Raw genomic sequence first — 18563 nt, forward strand, 5'->3', positions numbered from 1 at the left:
GCATCACATTAAGAAGCTTACAGGCACCTGCTTCGCCACTTTGAGAATGCTACGCAAATTCTTCCCCCTACTTCCTAGGGATGCGAGGGAGTCGGTTGCTCGGGCGCTCATCTTGGCTAGGTTGGACTATGCCAATGCACTGTTTAGTGGCATACCCGCCTATTTGGTGCAGCGTCTGCAAATTATTCAGAATGCGGCCGTCCGTCTATTATTTAACATACCTAGATGGAAGAGCGTGCGCGTGGAGATGCGCACGCTCCATTGGCTCCCGGTCAGACAGCGCATTATGTTTAAATCTCTGGTGCTGGCTTTCCGGGCAACCCATGATCAAGGCCCCATCTATTTGAGAAAGAGATTTGTCAGATATGTCCCTGCACGTACCCTGAGATCTTCTACTCTGTCTAAATTGTCTCTTCCACGTTTTAAACGGTTCAGACTTGGTGGTCAGTCGATTTCTGTGATTGTGGCCCGGGCCTGGAACGCTCTCCCTTTCCATCTGCGTTCCTTGCCAACAGTGGCTGCATTCAAAAAACATCTAAAAACTCACCTCTTCAAGAGTACAATCTGATGTGTTTTCTTTCATTCTCTGAGTCTTGATGTCTGTTTCTTTTTCCCTTGTCTCGCGCCAGGATACTCCCCAGTAATGGAGCGCGTTATAAAATGGTTTAAAGTAAAGTAAAGTAAAGTTTATTCTGCCAGTTTTATTCCTTGCTTTCATTTAAGTGTTATTTCCTTGCAGTGCCTGTAAGTGGCCATGAGTGGTGTATGGCTTACTCTAAGGCTTGGATGGTCTAGAATTTAGCCTGGTTTATTCATTTGTAGGTGTGCTTTTAAATTAGCATGTCTCTTCCTGTGACCCCCCCCCCTATTTTTCCTTTGTATCCTCCCTTAGCGGCCAATTCACAACTGCTTAAAATAGTACTGCATTAGCACTACTCTGTACTTCAAAATGCCATTTACTGACCTATGTGTGGATTCCTCTAGCTCAGCCACTCCTATCCTTTCTGTGTGGAGATCATCACCATGTATCTGGAGCTCTAGGCACATGTATACATTTTGGTAGTAAATGTGGGAGGGACCAGAGCAAGAGGCTGGAAAAAATAGAATACTTATTAGAAAATGGGTCGGATTCAGTGAGGTGTAAGAAGGGCTTGGGAAGGGACGTGAACCCACTCACAATAGAGGGAGAGCAATTAAAAAACTTCCCAAATCAGTATTATCAGTACACCCGACAAATCTTGCCTTGCCATCATCTAGGTCTCCATTCTCCACTGCTAACTTTGTTATCTGTACAGCGCCAGGAGACTCTTTTGGGAGTGACAGTTCGCGCTTTATAAATGCCACATTTAATTTCATTTCATTTCTGTACATCAGCTCCATCTTTGAGGACGTCTAACACCACACAGCCTTTCACAAGTTCTGTTACTAACTCCCATAGAAATAATGTACCCCTTGAGGAACATTACATTATTTCAACTTTTAAATTAAAGACATATACAATTGTTTTCAGTGTTAACAAGTTATATGAAATTAAAAATTGTTTCCCACTCTTGCTAAGGCAGAGCAGTGAATAACCAGATTTAGGGGTCGATTAGGATCGCGGACGGACTTGAGTCCGTCCGCGACCCCTGAGGAGGAGGGAACATCCGCATGGGCTGCGGCGTTCCCTCCGATCTGATTAGGATGTGACCGCCAGGGTAGCGGTCACATCCTCTATCTCTAACATTGCGGCGGGTGCAGCTTCAAGCTGCACCCGCCCCAATGTAAAAAATGCATGCACAGCATTTCCGTGCACAAAGCGGCAGGCACCGCGCGGTGCCTGCTGCATTGTGCACGCAAATGCAGGGGGGTACCATAGGTACCCCCCATGTGCACTCACCACCACCCCTTCACCCAGGGGGCCCGCAACGGGCCCCCGAAGTGAAGGTCCGTATGCTTTTCCATGGCGGCAATGCCGCCGTGGAAAAGCATATTTACACACACATCATAATATGGCGGACGGTGTCTCATAGACACCGCCTGCCATGTTATGGCTTTTCCGCCGCGGTCGGCTCCGACCGCGGCGGAAAAGCGGCGGACGGAATTCCAGACCCACCAGCCATCCTAATTTGGCGGTGGGTCTTTGGAGTCTCCGCCGCGGTTTTTCCGCATCCTCCAGGCCGGCGGACACTTCCGCCGGCCCGGAGGATGCGGAAAAACCGCCATCCTAATCGGCCCCTAGGTCTGGTATTCAGGAAAGAAGTGTTCAATGGAGCCTAACCTTATGTGTCAATTCTTTATTATAATATCTTTTTAAAATGACAGTTTTCATATGAGCATACATCACTAAATCATTGACACAGTTAATATGTTACTATGGTGTATAGTGGATTAGGAGCCCAACTAGTGGGTTCAGTCTATACCCAATTGTGACTCAAAGTCCATGGAACAACGTGTGATAGCCAAGAAAAAACACATCATCAAGTACTTTCTGTTGTAAATATTGCAGTGTGGTTACAGGAATGACCTGTAAACAAAAGGGATACATAGGAAATCGAAGCACTAGCTACTATGAGCTTCCTGCAGAACATGTGACATCGGTTTCTCAGTGCACCATAAAAACAGTAGATATGTAATTGTGTAATGCATTGCTAAATCTATACATATAGAACTGTATATCGTATTAATAACATCATAATTCAAAGTTTCTTTCTTCAAAATTCAGGTTGTTTTCAAGCCTAAGTATCATCACAGAATTGACACATCCAGCCAATATGAGATTTATGCAGTTCAGAGCGAAGGATTGCTACTCTCACGCCCTCTCAAAACTGGAAAAGGTAAGGGTGAATTCTTGGATTTGGTGGCAAAGGAGAAAATGCTATTACTTTACTTAGTATATTATTAATTGTTGGCCTTTTTTATTTTCTAAAGAAGCTACATTTCTTTTTAGTTTAGGTTATAACTCTAAAAACATTTTTTGTAGAATTTCCTTACTTTTAAAGTATACAAATAATGAATGGGCTATTTAATAAAGTGTGGGGGAACGCAGCCCCCCACACCCCTCCCCACAGCCCCGGGGACTGCCACCTCCCTGGGGCTTTTTTTCAAAAAATGTGGGGGGAGGGGGGGGGCCCACGCTGCCTTGGGGACCACCACCTTCCCGGGGCTTCTATTTATTTTAGGCGGGGGTGGCTTCATGGGTCCCCTAAGCCCTGGAGACCACCACCTCCCCGGGGCTTTAAATTATTTTGGGCGGGGGGCCCTTTTGGGCCCCCCAAACCTTAGGTACTGCCACCTCCCCAGGTCTTTTACTTAAGAATGTGTGGGGGGTCCTGACCTCACACGCTGCCCTGGGGACCTCCACCTCCCTGTCACTTCCATTTATTTTGGGCAAGGGGGGCCTCAGTGGCCCCCAAAACCATCCGGGACTACCACTTCCCCAGGGCTTACATTTATTTTAGGGGGGGGCCTTGTGGGCCCCCCTCAAGCCCTGGAGACCACCACCTCCCTGGAGCTACTTTAAAAACTAAGTGTGGGGGGACTCAAGCCCCCCCCCCGCAATGCCCCAGGGACCACCACCTCCCCTGGGCACTAATTATTCTAATAAGGAGATCCTTTGCAGACCCCCGGCACCGGGGACCACCACCTCCCAATGGCTACACACATGTTGGAAGGGTCCTGCGTGGCCCCTCTCGAGGACCCCTCCATGGCCCTGAGGACCGCCACCCCCCAGGGCCGGCTCCAGCAATGTCCCGAGGTGCGCAACCCCAGGACATTGCAGTTTGCTATGGCAGGGCGGGAGCACAGATCCCGCACTGCCATAGCAAACACTGCTTTTCTTCATGGAAGCAAGAGCAGGAAAACTGCTCTCACCTCCATGAAGCAAAGCAGAATTCCTTTTGGGTAAAGGGAGCTGCATGTTAGCAGCTCCCTTTGCCCAAAAGTAATTGTGGCTCCTAGAGGAGGCGGGGAACCAGCAGGGACCACGAAGTCATTGAGGCTTCACCTGGAGTCCCAACGAAGAGGCCACGCCCCGGGGGATGGGATTCCCTGGGCTGAAAATGGCCTCAGGAGGGTGGACACATAGCCCCTCCCAAAATGTTTTAAAAAAGGCCCCAGGGGTTGGGGTCCCTGGGGCCCAAAAGGATTAAGGAAAGGGGGGCCACACAGCCCCCCTTCCTGAAATAAAAATAAAAAAAGAAACCGGCAACTCGCCGCAGGCCCCGCCTCCTCTCTGCACCACTATGCAAACGCACCACCTGGCGCATTCTGTTTATGTTTATGTTTACATAATTTATATAGCGCAACAAATACCCTAGGCTTTTGAGCTTTAAGGGACAAGGACCAGCAGATGGGATCATTGGTCGAATAACCAGGTCTTCAAGGCTCTTCGGAAGGAGATGAGCGTGGGACTCATTTTGATCGACAGGGGTAGGGAGTTGCAGAGTTTGGGGGTCGCCACCAGAAAACGTCTGTCTCCCCAAGTAGTTCTGGTGCGAGGAACGGGTAGCAGGAAAGTAGAGCTGATCGTAGCGGTCTTTTTGGGGCATAGATCTGAAATGCATTCCTCAAGAAACGTGGCCCAGTCTCATGTATGGCTTTATAGGCGATACAGAGTGCCTTGAATTTAATACTGTTCCTGACTCGTAACCAATGGAGATGGCGTATTGCCAAAGAGGTAGAGTGATGTTTGGGAATGCCGAGCAGGACTCTGGCTACCGCGTTTTGAATGGACTGCAGCTTGTTTAGGACTTGTTCTTGCGTATTAAGGAATAGCGCATTACTGTAGTCCATTTTTGAGAAGACCAAGGTAGTGATCAGAGTTTTTCCTGCTGAAGCTGGCAGGTATGGAAGTAGTTTTTTTATTTTCCTCAGTATGAAAAAAGAGGAAGAAACTACTGAATTCACATGATGTTTAAATGACAACCTGTCATCGAAAATGACTCCCAGGTTTCTGACCTTGGTCACCGGGATCGGTGGGGGCCCCATTTGCTTGGGCCACCAAATGGGGGACCAATCCGGTGAGAGGGTGCCGAAGGTCATAACCTCGGTTTTGTCAGAGTTAAGTTTCAAGCAGTTCCTCGACATCCAGGAGCAGATGGCTAACATCCCCTCCTGGAATCTCGAGGCAACTGCCGGTCCGTCCCTGTGTACCGCCAACACCAGCTGTGTGTCATCGGCGTAGGTGGTTAAGGATAATCCGTGCATTTTTATAACTCTCGCTAGGTCTGCTACATATATATAAAATAATGTAGGGCTTAACGATGAGCCTTGGGGTACTCCGCAGGGTAAGGTGAAGAAGGGAGAGTAAAACTCCCCCAACCTCACCGCCTGCGTGTGGTTGGCCAAAAAGAGGTGAGCAAGTCCTTGGCCAACTGGTTGACCCCCAAGGCTGCGACACGGTTGATCAAGATGTTGTGATCAACCGTGTCGAAGGCGGCGGATAGATCTAAAAGTATAAGGACCGCCGCCCCACCGTGGTCTAAGATGTTCCTAATTTCATCGGAGGCCTTTATCAGGGCGGTTTCTGTTCCGTGGCCCTTCCTATAACCAAACTGCGTGTCATCAAGAAGCTGATGCGTGTCAATGAATTCTGACAGCTGTTGGTTCATCACAGATTCGAAGATTTTAGCGGGGAAAGGGAGACAGGTAATAGGTCTGTAATTGACAGACTCACTAGGGTCAAGAGACGGTTGTTTGAGCAGAGGTTTGATAATTGCCTTTTTCCATATTTCCGGGTAGACTCCTGTTTGGAAGATGGAATTGCAAATGTCTGTCAAAGGGGGGGTGATGGCCTTCATAATGGAGTTAGATATGGAAGGTGGGCAAGGGTCTAAGGGGGATCCTGACTTTATGGATGTGATAAGTTTACTGATTTGTTGAGATGTAACCGGATAAAAAGCAGAGAAGATAGGTCTGGGGACAGGGGGCTGAGCGATTTCCGGAGAATTAGGGGTAGTGAAAGTGGAGTATATGTTGGCGACCTTAGTTGCGAAGAATGTAGCTACAGAATTACAGAGGTCTTGAGATGCCTCAATTGGGGGGCCTGTTGGGGGGTTAGCGAGGAAGTCGACAACTTGGAACAGCTTCCTAGCTGAGTTCTGAGCCAAGTCGATCTGGGATAAAAAATAGTCCCTTTTAGTTTTCAGAATAGCTCTTTTGTATATTGCTAAAGCATTTTTATAAATTAGTTTGTCTGCGGTGCTGTAGTGTTTGCGCCAGTGTCTCTCGAGGCTCCTACAGTGCTGTCGGTGGAGTCTAAGGTCCTCGGTAAACCATGGCGCGGTTGGGAAAAACGCATTTGGTCGGGACTAATTGGTCAACAGCCTCCTGAATCCAATCCTGGTACCTATTAGAGGCCAGGATTGGATCTAGGGAAGCCTCAAATGGGGAGTTTGTAAGTGTAACAGAGAGGAGTGGGATGTCGAGGTTCTTCCATACTTTGGTGCTTTTGGGTGCAAGGGGTCTGGTCTGTGGAGGGTTGGGGTTGTGAGCTGGTAATGTGAAAATAACTGCGCAGTGATCTGACCATGCTAGAGGGAGCATGGTAGTTAACGAAATGTGGCGATTGTTAGTGAAGACACCATCCAGCATATGACCTGCTTGGTGCATAGAGCCCGTGACTAATTGTTGTAGTCCAACTGACTGCAAGTCAGAGATTAACTGAATGGTGTCCTTGTCACCCGTAACTTCTAGATAAAAATTAAAATCTCCCAAAATGGTGTAGTCGAGAGGTTCTAGTGAGAGTTTTATAAGTTGGTCTAAAGAGGAAAGAAAACGTGCACGGGGTCCAGGGGGACGATATAGCAAGATGCCTTTAAAGGCTTTGTTATGATTAAGGAAGATGGAATAAGCCAAAGCCTCACATTCTGATCCATGTTTAGGTTCTATTTTTACAGGATAGATAGCTTTATGGATGATGGGTAGGCCACCACCCTTAGCCATGGTTCTGTCCAGTCTAGCCACACAATATCCGTCAGGAGTGGCGGCACGGAAATCAGGGCCAGAGGCCGCATCCCCCACAATTCCATGACGAAAAGGATGTCGAGTTCCTGAGCAATGATACACTCACTGATTTCTAAATGGTGTTTGGGAAGGGAGCGGACGTTGGCCAGTGCCATGCGATATGTGGGTCTGGAGTCCTGGTTTTTGGTCCTGGGGCACGTTGTTATCAGGGAAACGGGGATTTTCAAATTACAACCCGGGCAAGTTTCCGGGGCTGTAATACTGTGGGTGAGTAGTGGCAGGGTCTGGCAACACGGGCTAATCTTACTGGTATTAAGATCCCTTAGGTGTTTTGAGGAGTATCGCAGAGGGGCACCAGTGATATGGATGGTCTCGGAACCAGGGGGTATGGCCCTAGGCCCGGGACGGGAGCGGACGGGCACAGACGGGCTTGCCTTAGGCGCGCCTGCGCACGTCCGCTGCGCGTCCGGGGGGCATCTGGTTTTTATGCCGGTGGTGGTGAGCAGCTAGACTGCTAACCTCGGCGCTAACCGGAAGTGAAGTTTCACACTTCCTGGTGGGCGATCTATCCCTCCACACAACCTGAATGCTCAGTGGTGGACCGGGGAACACGCCAAGTACTGCACAAAGTAAGTTATTCAGTCAAAATACATTTGTGACAAAAGCAGAATAAATGTGACTATTTAAAAACCGCTAGGAGCACTTCTGAACTGTGTTGCCGTCGGCAATTTAAAAACAGTTAAAACGAGTATTAAACAATTTTGATAGTAATAGTGAGCTGGGCATTGGTAGTCAATGCTCCGTTCAGCGTGGTAGTGTCCCAGAAAGAATCCACGAGCTGGATGAATTCAGTGGTTTTTATGCCGGTGGTGGTGAGCAGCTAGACTGCTAACCTCGGCGCTTCTGGGTTGGGGGATTCTGTCCCCTTGCATCCTAAGGGCCCTTAGGGGCCACCAGGTACCTCCACACAGTGGGATTGCTGAGAGGTGGTTCGAGGCCATGCCCCTTTTTACACCACCTTGCAAACGCGCCTCTTGGCACACCGCTGGTGGGGCGATGAGGTCCTCTTGTGTCTCTTGTGTCCTGAGGACTTTTGGACTAAAGTCAACTTCATCCCCCAAGGAGCACTGCGCCAGGAGGCGTATTTGCAGAGTGGTGTAAAAAGAAAGAGGGCGTGGTCTCTGACCACTCTCAGCAATCTAGCTGTGTGGGGCTTACTAGAGATAACAGGAGGGATAGTTGGCCCCCATGGAGCTTCAGGAGGCAAGATGACTTCATCACCCAATTAAGAGCATGCGAGTAGGCGCTTTTGCAGAGTGGTGGGAAAAGAGGGAGTGGCCTTCTATGAGAAGTTAGCAATCCTCCTGTGTGGGAGTTACTGGAGGTAATAGGAGGGGTAGTTGCCCCCCAAGGATGACCTTGGTGGCCAACTACCCCTCCTGTTACCTCCAGAAAGTCCAACACAGTGGGACTGCTAAGAGGTCTTCAGAGGCCACACATCCCTTTGTCCACCACTCTGCAAATGCACCTCCTGGCACACTACTGGTTGGGGGATGAATTCTACTTTACTGCTAAGGGACTTTGGGGGCCAAGAAGCACTCCAGGTACGTAACTGCTATGCAGCGGAATTCCTGAGCGCTGGTCGGAGGCCCAGCCCCCTTTTTCCCCCACTCTGTAAAAGGAACTACTAGTTAAAGAAGCATTTGCATTGTAATAGGTCTTGCATTTGTGAAAGTTAGGGCTACCGGCGTTGTAAATGTAAAAGTTTTTTAGTAATGTTTTTCGGTGTGGAGTGGATGTACATTGTGTGTTGTGCAGTGAAATGATGTAGATAGAAAGTATGTGGTATTTAGTATATAGGAATTATGTAGAGTGGGATTATGTGTTATGTAGAGAAATTATGTGGTATGTTAGTCTGTGTTCTGGAGTGGTAAACTCAGGTTTAGTCGTCCTCATTTCCATAGAAGCTAAACTATAAACTCAATGAGATACAAAAAAGAAGAAACCATTGAGGAGCATGTCTGGACCTAGTCAGAGGTATGAGAAGGGCCACAGGAATTATGTGACTGTTTGGCGGCAGCAATTTTTACATAATTATACATTTTCTGCATTTGCCACATAATCCATCATCTGCCTCATATTCTGCAAATTTGAACAAAAAATACCTTTTTTGTAGCTCAAACGGCTCAAACGTTACTAAAAATAGAGTGACAAGTGTTACATCATGGTCGAAGGCCCTTTGCAAAGCTGGAATGGTCACATGTTACTTTTTTCTAAATGTGGGTGTTAAATTGGTACTAATGGTGTGCTTGGGGGTCCGTAATGGACCCCCGCATTTGTATATTGGTGCCCCGGGGTAGCGGGGGGCCGTGTGTCCTGTGAATTTTTAGGAGAAGCCCCCGGCGTGGTGGTCTCCGGAGCTTGAGGGGACTTGGAGGCCCCTTACATTAAAAATCAAGCCCCAGGGGGGGTGGCGGTCCCCGGGGCTGTGGAAGGGCTGCGTGCCATCCAGCATACTTTCATTAACATAGCTTCGGGGACTGCGGTCCCTGGGAAAGTGGGGGGGCCATGTGCCCCCCATGAATATTTAAGAGAAGCCCCGGGTAGTGTAAGTTCCTGGGGCTTGGGGGGCCTTGGAGGCCCCCCACACATTAAAATTCAAGCCCCAGGGGTGGCGGTTTCCAGGGCTATGGGAGGGCCGAGTGCCCTCCCGCATAGTCTTATTGTCATAGCCCAGGGGTGCTGGCAGTCCCCGGGGTTGCAGGGGCCCCCGCGGACCACTGCAATTCTCAAATTAGGAATTGGGCAATGCCCCCAGGACTTGGCCCACCCGGGGCCTTATTTAAATGAAGTGCGGAGCCCGTGCTCAATTTTTTTCTAGAATTTCGGCAGGATTTGCAACCCCAGCACAAATTCCGCCGAAATTATTTTCATAAAAATGCTTTTTTGGGCCCAGGGGGTCATATATACATATATTTGAATAATCGTATGAAAATGCTTTCCTACAATTTACTTTTGTTATACATAATTAACAGCCAATGTGTAATTTTAAATTTGTATGGATGATATTATCAACATTATATCTAATGTATTTAATATACTTTTTTCTAGTAATTTGTATTTTGTTTTACTAGATTGGATTGCTATTACAGACATATGTGTGTCTAATGCAGATCCATTACTCATATGCATGTTAGTCATGCATGTTACACTCTCATGAGTGTGTTAGACACACTCAGTTGAGTAAGATAAGTATGAGTGAGTTAGATATGCCATGTATGTAAACTTACCCCTAAAGAGGTGACAACTTCACTGAAGTGGCGGTACTATCCCTAATGAATGGAATGATGAGGTTACAGTGTCTAGAGCTACCAGAATACGTTACATAAATGTAAATGTTTTTCAAGCAGAGTGGGATGAATGTTTCAGTCTTTCGTAAGTGCTAAAGCCATTACATATTTGCATCACATTGGGGTAGGGCAGCAGGAATTTCTAAGACCACTCAAAATGTAGAAAAATCTCAAATATTTTGTATTTTCTTTTAAGGGATGATAAGGCAGATTTATCAACACTTTGCACCAGTGTAAATACCTTTTTGCCCTGGAATGTTGCCTAAAATAACGTGAGTTGTGCATATTTTTTTTATAGTTTTGGATGCAAAATCCAATTTACCAACATTTGTATACAGCGAATGTGCCAAAAGCTAACATCTCCATGAGGCAGGCCTTCATTTAGAGAAATTTTTTCATTTCCCCAAAGGTTTCAAATGAGGGTGTCATTTTACAGCACATATACAATGTTTGAAACATTTTATAGCATAACTTGGCTTAATTTCTGTACTCGAAGAATATCCATTCAGCAAAAAACGAATGCTAGAAATAACACAGACACTTTTGTACTATGGAGCAAGGGAGTGTGCGGCATTAGGTAGGCTAAAAGAACACCATCTCTGAGGAAAATACCAGCAGCACCATACTTTGTGGATCTGGTCCTGCCCTGCTCTCTCCTCTTGGCACTACACAGAAAAGCAACTTTGGTTGCACTAAACAATGGTCAATCCTCCCCCGCCCTTCATCTCAATTCTTCTAATGAGGGACTTAATAAATATGTGACATAAAATAAGGTTCTTCAATGCTTTATTTTGGTTTGATGGGTGTTAAATGTAGTTTGGATGGACAAGCTAAAGGAGTTGCAATTTCAGCAATCAAAAAGAGTTGCATGCACGTATGTTTTCACTGGGTACAACTTAGAGGTGTATTTACACAGCAAATGTACTCTATAATGTAAAGTCGACAGCATTAATACAATAGAGCTTCTGCGTTACCAGCATTTATTTTCAGCAATATCTGTATGCCTTAAAATGTTATCATTGCATATTATGCGCCATCATTAGTTTTTGATAGAGAGGATTTGGTGTTATGGTCAGAGCTGCCAATGTAGGTCTCAACAGTGGCTCAACGTCCTGTGTTTGTGGACAAATCACTTAATCTTTGTGTGCTTAAAAAAAAGAATAGGAATGTGAAATTAAATGAAATGAAATGAAAAGAAAATGTATAAAGCGCGATGGCTACCCAGAGGCGTCCCAGCGCTAAAGAGGTATAAGGCAAGGCGGGGTACGCTGGACTTGAGGTTTCTAAGAGTATTAAGCAGATGTTTTATTGAAAAGCCAGGTTTTAAGAAGCTTTCGGAAGGTAAGCAGTTTGGGCTCTGATCTGATTGAGAGTGGGAGGGAATTCCAGATCTTGGCTAGGTTGTAGGAGAGCGACCGGCCACCACACCTGGCTCTTCTAATTCGAGGTACTGAAGTTAGATAGGAGGTCCCAGATCTAAGGGGGCGGTTGGGATGATATGCTTTTACCAGGGAGTGGTTGATGGCGGGACCTGTTCCCCAGTAAGAGCGGTGAGCAATACACATGCTCTTGAACTCGATCCGCGCTTTCACCGGGAGCCAGTGAAGATCCTTCAGTCAGACTTTGACTGAGACTCGGCGTGGGATGTCAAGGAGGGTCCTCGCAGCGCAGTTTTGGATGATTTGGAGTCTGTTGAGCGTGGTCTGTGGGGCCCCAAGATATAGGGCGTTTCCGCAGTCAAGGCGGGATAGAATCAAACCTTGGACCATGATCCATCTTGAATGCAACGGGAGAAGAGGGAGGATTTTGCGCAGTAGCCTTAAAAGCCCGAAGCATGTGGCAGCAAGCTTAGTTGCTTGGTGGTTGAAAGTGAGGGTTCGGTCAAGCCAGATGCCGAGACTCTTGATTTGTTCTTTGGGTTGCGGGGGGCTGCCAAGGCATAGGGGCCAGATGGTATCGATGGATTTGGTGATTTTGTTTCCCAAGAGCATGACCTCTGTTTTATCCCCGTTTAGTTTTAAGCAGGAGCCCGACATCCAGGCAGCAACTGCTTCCAAACATTTATGTAAGCTGTGGTGGGAGTTGAGAGGTGGATCTAGTGCTACCACCAGCTGTGTGTCGTCCGCATAAGTGACAATTTTCACTCCAAAGGGGCGGACGACATCTGCCAGAGGGCTGAGGTAAACGTTAAAAAGAGTGGGGCTCAGGGAGGAGCCCTGGGGCACTCCGCAGTTGAGGGGTTTGCTGGAGGATGTGACGTCTTTCTCAAATACCTGGAAAGATCTGTCTTTGAGAAAGGATCTCACCCAGGTAAGTGCTGTTCCTGAGATTCCTATCCTGCCAAGGCGGTGGAGTAAAGTATTGTGATTTACAGTGTCGAAGGCGGCACTAAGATCCAGTAGGACGAAGGCCGCTGACCCGCCGCCGTCCAGGATCCTTCTTGCCTCCTCCGTCACTGCAATCAGGGCAGTTTCGGTTCCATGACGGGGCCTAAAACCCGTTTGAGTAGAGTCAAGTATGGTGTTGGATTCCAAAAAGTGCGTCAGGACAGAGTTGACATGCTTCTCAAGAAGTTTACTTAGCCAGGGGAGAAGGGAGATAGGTCTGTAGTTGGAGGGGTTGTTTTGAATGAGGCTGTTTTTTTTTAGTAATGCCCTGACCATTGCTCTCTTCCATAGAGGCGGGACAATGCCGGTTTGGAGGGAAGAGTTGAGCAGGTCACATATGGTGGGTGAAATCTGATTTGTGATCGGGGTAAGAGCCCGGGGGGTGCAGGGTCAGTGGGTGATCCCGATTTAACCTGTCGCATGATATTTTCTAGATTGGTGAGATCTAGGGGCGGAATAATTTCGAGAGAGTTTGGTGGTGCTATCACAGAGCCTGTGTCAGCAGTGTCACTTGGCGAAGTGGTGGTCTGGGGGAAAGAGGAGTTGATGACTTCTATTTTCTGGTAGAAGAAGTCCGCTAGCTCCTCACAATGGACCTGGGAGTTGTTGTGCTCTTTTGGAGCCTCGGGTAGTCGCAGCAGGGATTTGGCTATCTGGTAGATCTCCTTTGGTTTAGACGCTGCCTTGTCGATCCTTGCTTCGAAATATTTGGCTTGAGCCAGTTTAATGCTGGATTTATAGCCTTTGATAGCTGCTTTGTAGGCTATTTTATCATCAGGTAGGTAGTTGAGGCGCCATTTTCTCTCGATTCGTTTGCAGGCACATTTGGCTTCCCGGAGGTCAGTAGTGTACCATGGGGCTGTCGGATTTCCCCGCTTGGGGTGGGTAGGTTTTAGTGGGAGTACCAGATCTAGAGAGCTGGTAATCCATCTATTGTAGTTCTCGTTGCCCAGGATGGGTTTGGGAACTTTGGCGGGTAATGTAAACTCTAGGTTGTTCCGCCATTGCGGCTGGGGGATTTTGGACCAGTTGCGTGCCTGTTGAATAGATGGGGGATTGGGTGGAGGGTGATTGGGGGGGTCCAAGTGAAAGGAATAAGGAAGTGATCAGTCCAAGGGAGGGGGAGGGATTTCCGACATGAAGGTTAGGGCAGTTGCTAAATATGGGGTCCAAGAGATGCCCCTTTTGGTGAGTGGGCTCAAGGACAAGTTGCTGTAGTTCAAGAGCACCTAGGCTAGAGGAGAGTTCTCTTGCGTTAGAGTCGGTGGGGTCGTCCAGGTGGATGTTGAGGTCGCCCAGGATTGTGAAGTTGACAGACCTGAGTGCTTGGTTAGCGACTGTTGGGGCAAGGTTAGAGAGAAACTGTCTTTGTGTCCCGGGGGGACGGTACATGAGCATACCCGAAAAGGTGTGTGTGGCACTGAGTTTTATAGTGAAGGGAAGGCATTCACTATTTGGGAGGTGGACGGGGGTGCTAGTGACTTCGTATCCTATTCTATGGATCACTGCTAGCCCACCACCGATTCCCGTCTTGAGGTCGAGACGGAGTATTTGGTATCCGGGTGGGAGGGTTTGTACCAGATCGGGTTCCGAGTGTTCCTGCAGCCACGTCTCTGTGATAAAGAGGATATCTGGGTTTACTTCCTCTATCAGTAGAGAGATTTCCGCGGTGTGCTTGGGGAGTGATCTGCAGTTGAGCAGGAGCATGGAGTATTGAGGGGGTTTAGTTTGAGGGTGAGGTAGAAAGTGGAATCCGCATTGTTTGCAGACAGGGTGTTGTATGAATGGATCCCATGCATGTAGGCAGGGTGACCCTACCTCCTGCTTTAGTTGGCGGAGGGAGTGGGGGCTGTAGGTTCTGACCTGGTAAGGTGCTCGAGCAGGGAGGGTGGCCCCTTGCCCCGGTCGGACGCGGATGGGCGCAGACGGGCTTGCCTTTGGTGCGCCTTCGGCGCGTCCGCTGCGCGTCCGGGGATGGCACATTATATGGATGAGGGGGGCGTGGCCTCGGGCCGTGGGCATGGCCTGTAGGCTGAGGAGGGGAAACGGCTGCAAGTATCACTGTGCCGTAGCAGCGTTAAGTCGGCTGCGCGGCGAATAAGTGATCGAAGAGGGTGAAAGAATGCACTAGGTGAGTGCAGTGCAGGTTAAAAACACAATATTAGTGACAGTTTTTAAATTTTTTAAATCGAGCGTCTCCCGGCTTCCGCCTCAGGAGTCAAGTGCCTCTGAATGCGAGCTATTTACTCAGCGCGCTTTAAGTAGTGGTCAGAATGAGGGGGGCGTGGCATCGGGCCGTGAGCGTGGCCTGTGGGCTGAGGAGGGGAAATGGCGGCAAGTATCACTGTGCCGTAGCAGCATTAAGTCGGCTGCGCAGCGAATAAGTGATCGAAGAAGGTGAAAGAATGCACTAGGTGAGTGCAGTGCAGGTTAAAAACACAATATTAGTGACAGTTTTAAAAATTTTAAAATCGAGCGTCTCCCGACTTCCGCCTCAGGAGTCAAGTGCCTCTGAATGCGAGCTATTTACTCAGCCCGCTTTAAGTAGTGGGCAGAATGAGGGGGGCGTGGCCTCGGGGCCGTAGGCGTGGCCTGTGGGCTGAGGAGGGGAAATGGCGGCAAGTATCACTGTGCCGTAGCTGCGTTAAGTCGGCTGCGCGGAGAATAAGTGATCGAAGAGGGTTAAAGAATGCACTAGGTGAGTGCAGTGCAGGTTAAAAACACAATATTAGTGACAGTTTTTAAATTTTTAAAATCGAGCGTCTCCCGGCTTCCGCCTCAGGAGTCAAGTGCCTCTGAATGCGAGCTATTTACTCAGCGTGCTTTAAGTAGTGGTCAGAATGAGGGGGGCGTGGCCTGGGGGCCGTGGGCGTGGCCTGTGGGCTGAGGAGGGGAAATGGTGGCAAGTATCACTGTGCCGTAGCAGCATTAAGTCGGCTGCGCGGCGAATAAGTGATCGAAGAGGGTGAAAGAATTCACTAGGTGAGTGCAGTGCAGGTTAAAAACACAATATTAGTGACAGTTTTTAAATTTTTAAAATCGAGCGTCTCCCGGCTTCCGCCTCAGGAGTCAAGTGCCTCTGAATGCGAGCTATTTACTCAGCGCGCTTTAAGTAGTGGTCAGAATGAGGGGGGCGTGGCCTCGGGGCCGTGGGCGTGGCCTGTGGACTGAGGAGGGGAAATGGCGGCGAGTATCACTGTGCCGTAGCAGCGTTAAGTCAGCTGCGCGGCGAATAAGTGATCGAAGAGGGTGAAAGAATGCACTAGGCGAGTGCAGTGCAGGTTAAAAACACAATATTAGTGACAGTTTTTACATTTTTAAAATCGAGCGTCTCCCGGCTTCCGCCTCAGGAGTTAAGTGCCTCTGAATGCGAGCTATTTACTCAGCGCGCTGTAAGTAGTGGTCAGAATGAGGGGGGCGTGGCCTTATGTAATGTAACTGGTGCTCACGTAAAGGGTTCCAACATCCTCTGATAATGTTCACGCTAAAAATAAAAAAAAGTTGCATTATTTAGTCAAACCTGCTACACAATTTGAAACAAGTGTGCTATTTTTTCACATAACACAGTATAGCAACCTAAGTTTCTGCCCTGTGTTATGTTGCGTGAAAGGAAGAGGGTAGAATAATGACATAACTAAGTAGATATACTTCTGCTGCTCTCTTCCCCACCATTGGTGCACTTTCAGGCTGCCTAGCCCCACACACAGAGCTGTGTGAGTCTAGCATAGGTGTTCTACTTAAAGAGTAACCTTACAGTACAAAATACGATACTTAGAATTACTTATAAACGCTTCCCAATTTATAGAGTACATTACACATTGGAAAGTTACAAAGGATTGGAGAAAGAGAACATTTTCTCTGGCTTTGAGCCTGCTCTAGAGGATACATTTTTAGCACAAAGGGCTTTCTACAAATGTTAGGAGATAGGGCCCTGCATCAAAAATCATAGGTGGTTGCATGGGAATGTCATGTAATCCATCATGGGATGCACCCTTGTTTCAAAATAACACAATAATCCACTGTTCAGCTCAAAACAACCTTTGAACTAGAGAGCAAATCTCAAACTAAAACTTTGAGCCAGTTCATGTTATTTTTTTGTGACTTTGCACGTGGGCAAAGTGTTGATAACTCTGTCTCTTCATTTCTACATTGCTTCATATTTCCTAGGTCTTAACCAATGGTGACATACTTCCATTGATTGTAGGATGTTCGACCTTCATACTTTTTTATTCATTCTGATTGTGTAAATAGGTGCTTATAGGTGTGGTAACAGTACATGTCTTTGCCTACGTGCAGTAGCGGTCTGTGCAGGGAAGCAAGGATGAGGCAGTGGGGCGGGGCGGACGGGAGGGGGGAAATTAACAGAAGACGAAATAGGGAAAATTAAATAAATAAATCCTATTCTGTCATCTGTCGACATCCCCCCGCCCTGCCTCACCGCGCTTACCTGCATGGACCGCTGCTGCCTATGTGTTTGTGTTGTGGATGCATGCATGTCACTGTGCACACTTTTGTGTGTGTGTAGGAAAGTACACTTTTTTTGCATGGTTACCCCCCCACTCTTTGCCTAATATTTGATGCACTTTGACTGAATGTCCACTGGGTCCCTTCTAATCAGGTTCCCAGTGCCTGTGTTCTTTCCCAAAACTGTACCTTTGTTTCCATACTTGGCACACCTCTGGCCCACATGTAAGTCCTTTGTATAAAAGGTACCACTGGTACCAAGTGCCTCCTCACCTAACCCATCTGCAAAACCATTGCAGACTATGAGTTTGGTTGTAAGAGTCGAAATTACAAACATCCCTGTGTGCCATGCCCATCAGCAGTGCCTGTGGCATAGGGAAGTCCTAGCAGGCCTCACATCCCTAAAACACGGTACACTAGACCACAGGGGTAGGTATAGCTGCATGAGCAATGTACCCCTACAAATTCTAAGTCCATTCTTAGACATTGTAAGTGCAGTGAAGCCATATTGAATGCATGGGCTGGGAGTCTGTCACTAAGAACTTCACGGCTCCATGATGGCTTAACTGTATGCTAAGATGTTTGGCATCAAATTTCTCAGCATAATAAACCCACACTAATGCCAGTGCTGAAATTAGTACAGAATGCACTCAATCAGCATCTTAGATATACCACCTGAAAAACTACCTACTCCTTGGTGTACAACTGACTGGTCTGCACCGTCCTGCCACACTCAGACATGTTTCTAACCCCCTGAGGTCAGGGGGTCAGAAGCCTGCCTCTGCAATCCAGAGGCTTCTCTTAGTCTATATCCTTTTGCTCTTACTTTTTAAGTGCCAATACAGTCTCTTTTCATCCTTTGTGTTTTTGGCAATCCACAGACAATCCGGTCAGATCATGCAGTTGTGCTAGTGAAAGCTGCATGTTGTTGCCGAATCTTATAATTGTATTTTTATGCATCTGTGTTGTTACTGCGTCCATCCGTGAAGAGATAGGTGCCATTGTCCTCTCGTCAGTCAGGAACTTCTCACCTACTCCAAAGCAGGAACAGTATTCAGGGCAATGAGCCTCAAAATCTTCCTGCCTTGTGTTATGCTGACCAGGGCCACTCCAGCTAGTGGAGATGCCAGCCCCCCTGACCAAGCCCCATTTTTGGCTGCAAGGTCGGCAGGAACATTTGTAGTCAGTAGAGGTGTGTCCCCAGTCAGCCAGGCCCACCCCTATGGTGTCCTGAGCTGGTGACCATCTCCTTAGATAATCCTCCATGTTGGATGGAAGGATTTTACCCAATCAGGTGGTCACCCTAAAGGTAAGTAGCCCACTGACTACTTCCTGTCAGTACCTGTAATGCCCCTAAATTCAGTAATTAGGGGCACCCCTGAACCTGGATCCTCACATTCCTGTTACCTATGAAGAA

At 47.8% G+C, this 18563-nt stretch overlaps 1 protein-coding gene across 1 annotated transcript in view; it reads left to right on the top strand.

Moving 5' to 3' along the window:
• Nucleotides 1-18563, top strand: part of KCNT2 (potassium sodium-activated channel subfamily T member 2) — a 1660679-nt gene that overhangs the window by 1554152 nt on the left and 87964 nt on the right. The window contains exon 25 of the mRNA XM_078650345.1: nucleotides 2705-2816. Coding sequence (XP_078506471.1) covers nucleotides 2705-2816 — 112 coding nt within the window. The remainder of the gene's footprint in view (nucleotides 1-2704; nucleotides 2817-18563) is intronic.

The sequence above is a fragment of the Lissotriton helveticus genome, chromosome 1_1, assembly GCF_964261635.1.
Source record: "Lissotriton helveticus chromosome 1_1, aLisHel1.1, whole genome shotgun sequence".
Classification (NCBI taxonomy): Eukaryota; Metazoa; Chordata; class Amphibia; order Caudata; family Salamandridae; genus Lissotriton; species Lissotriton helveticus.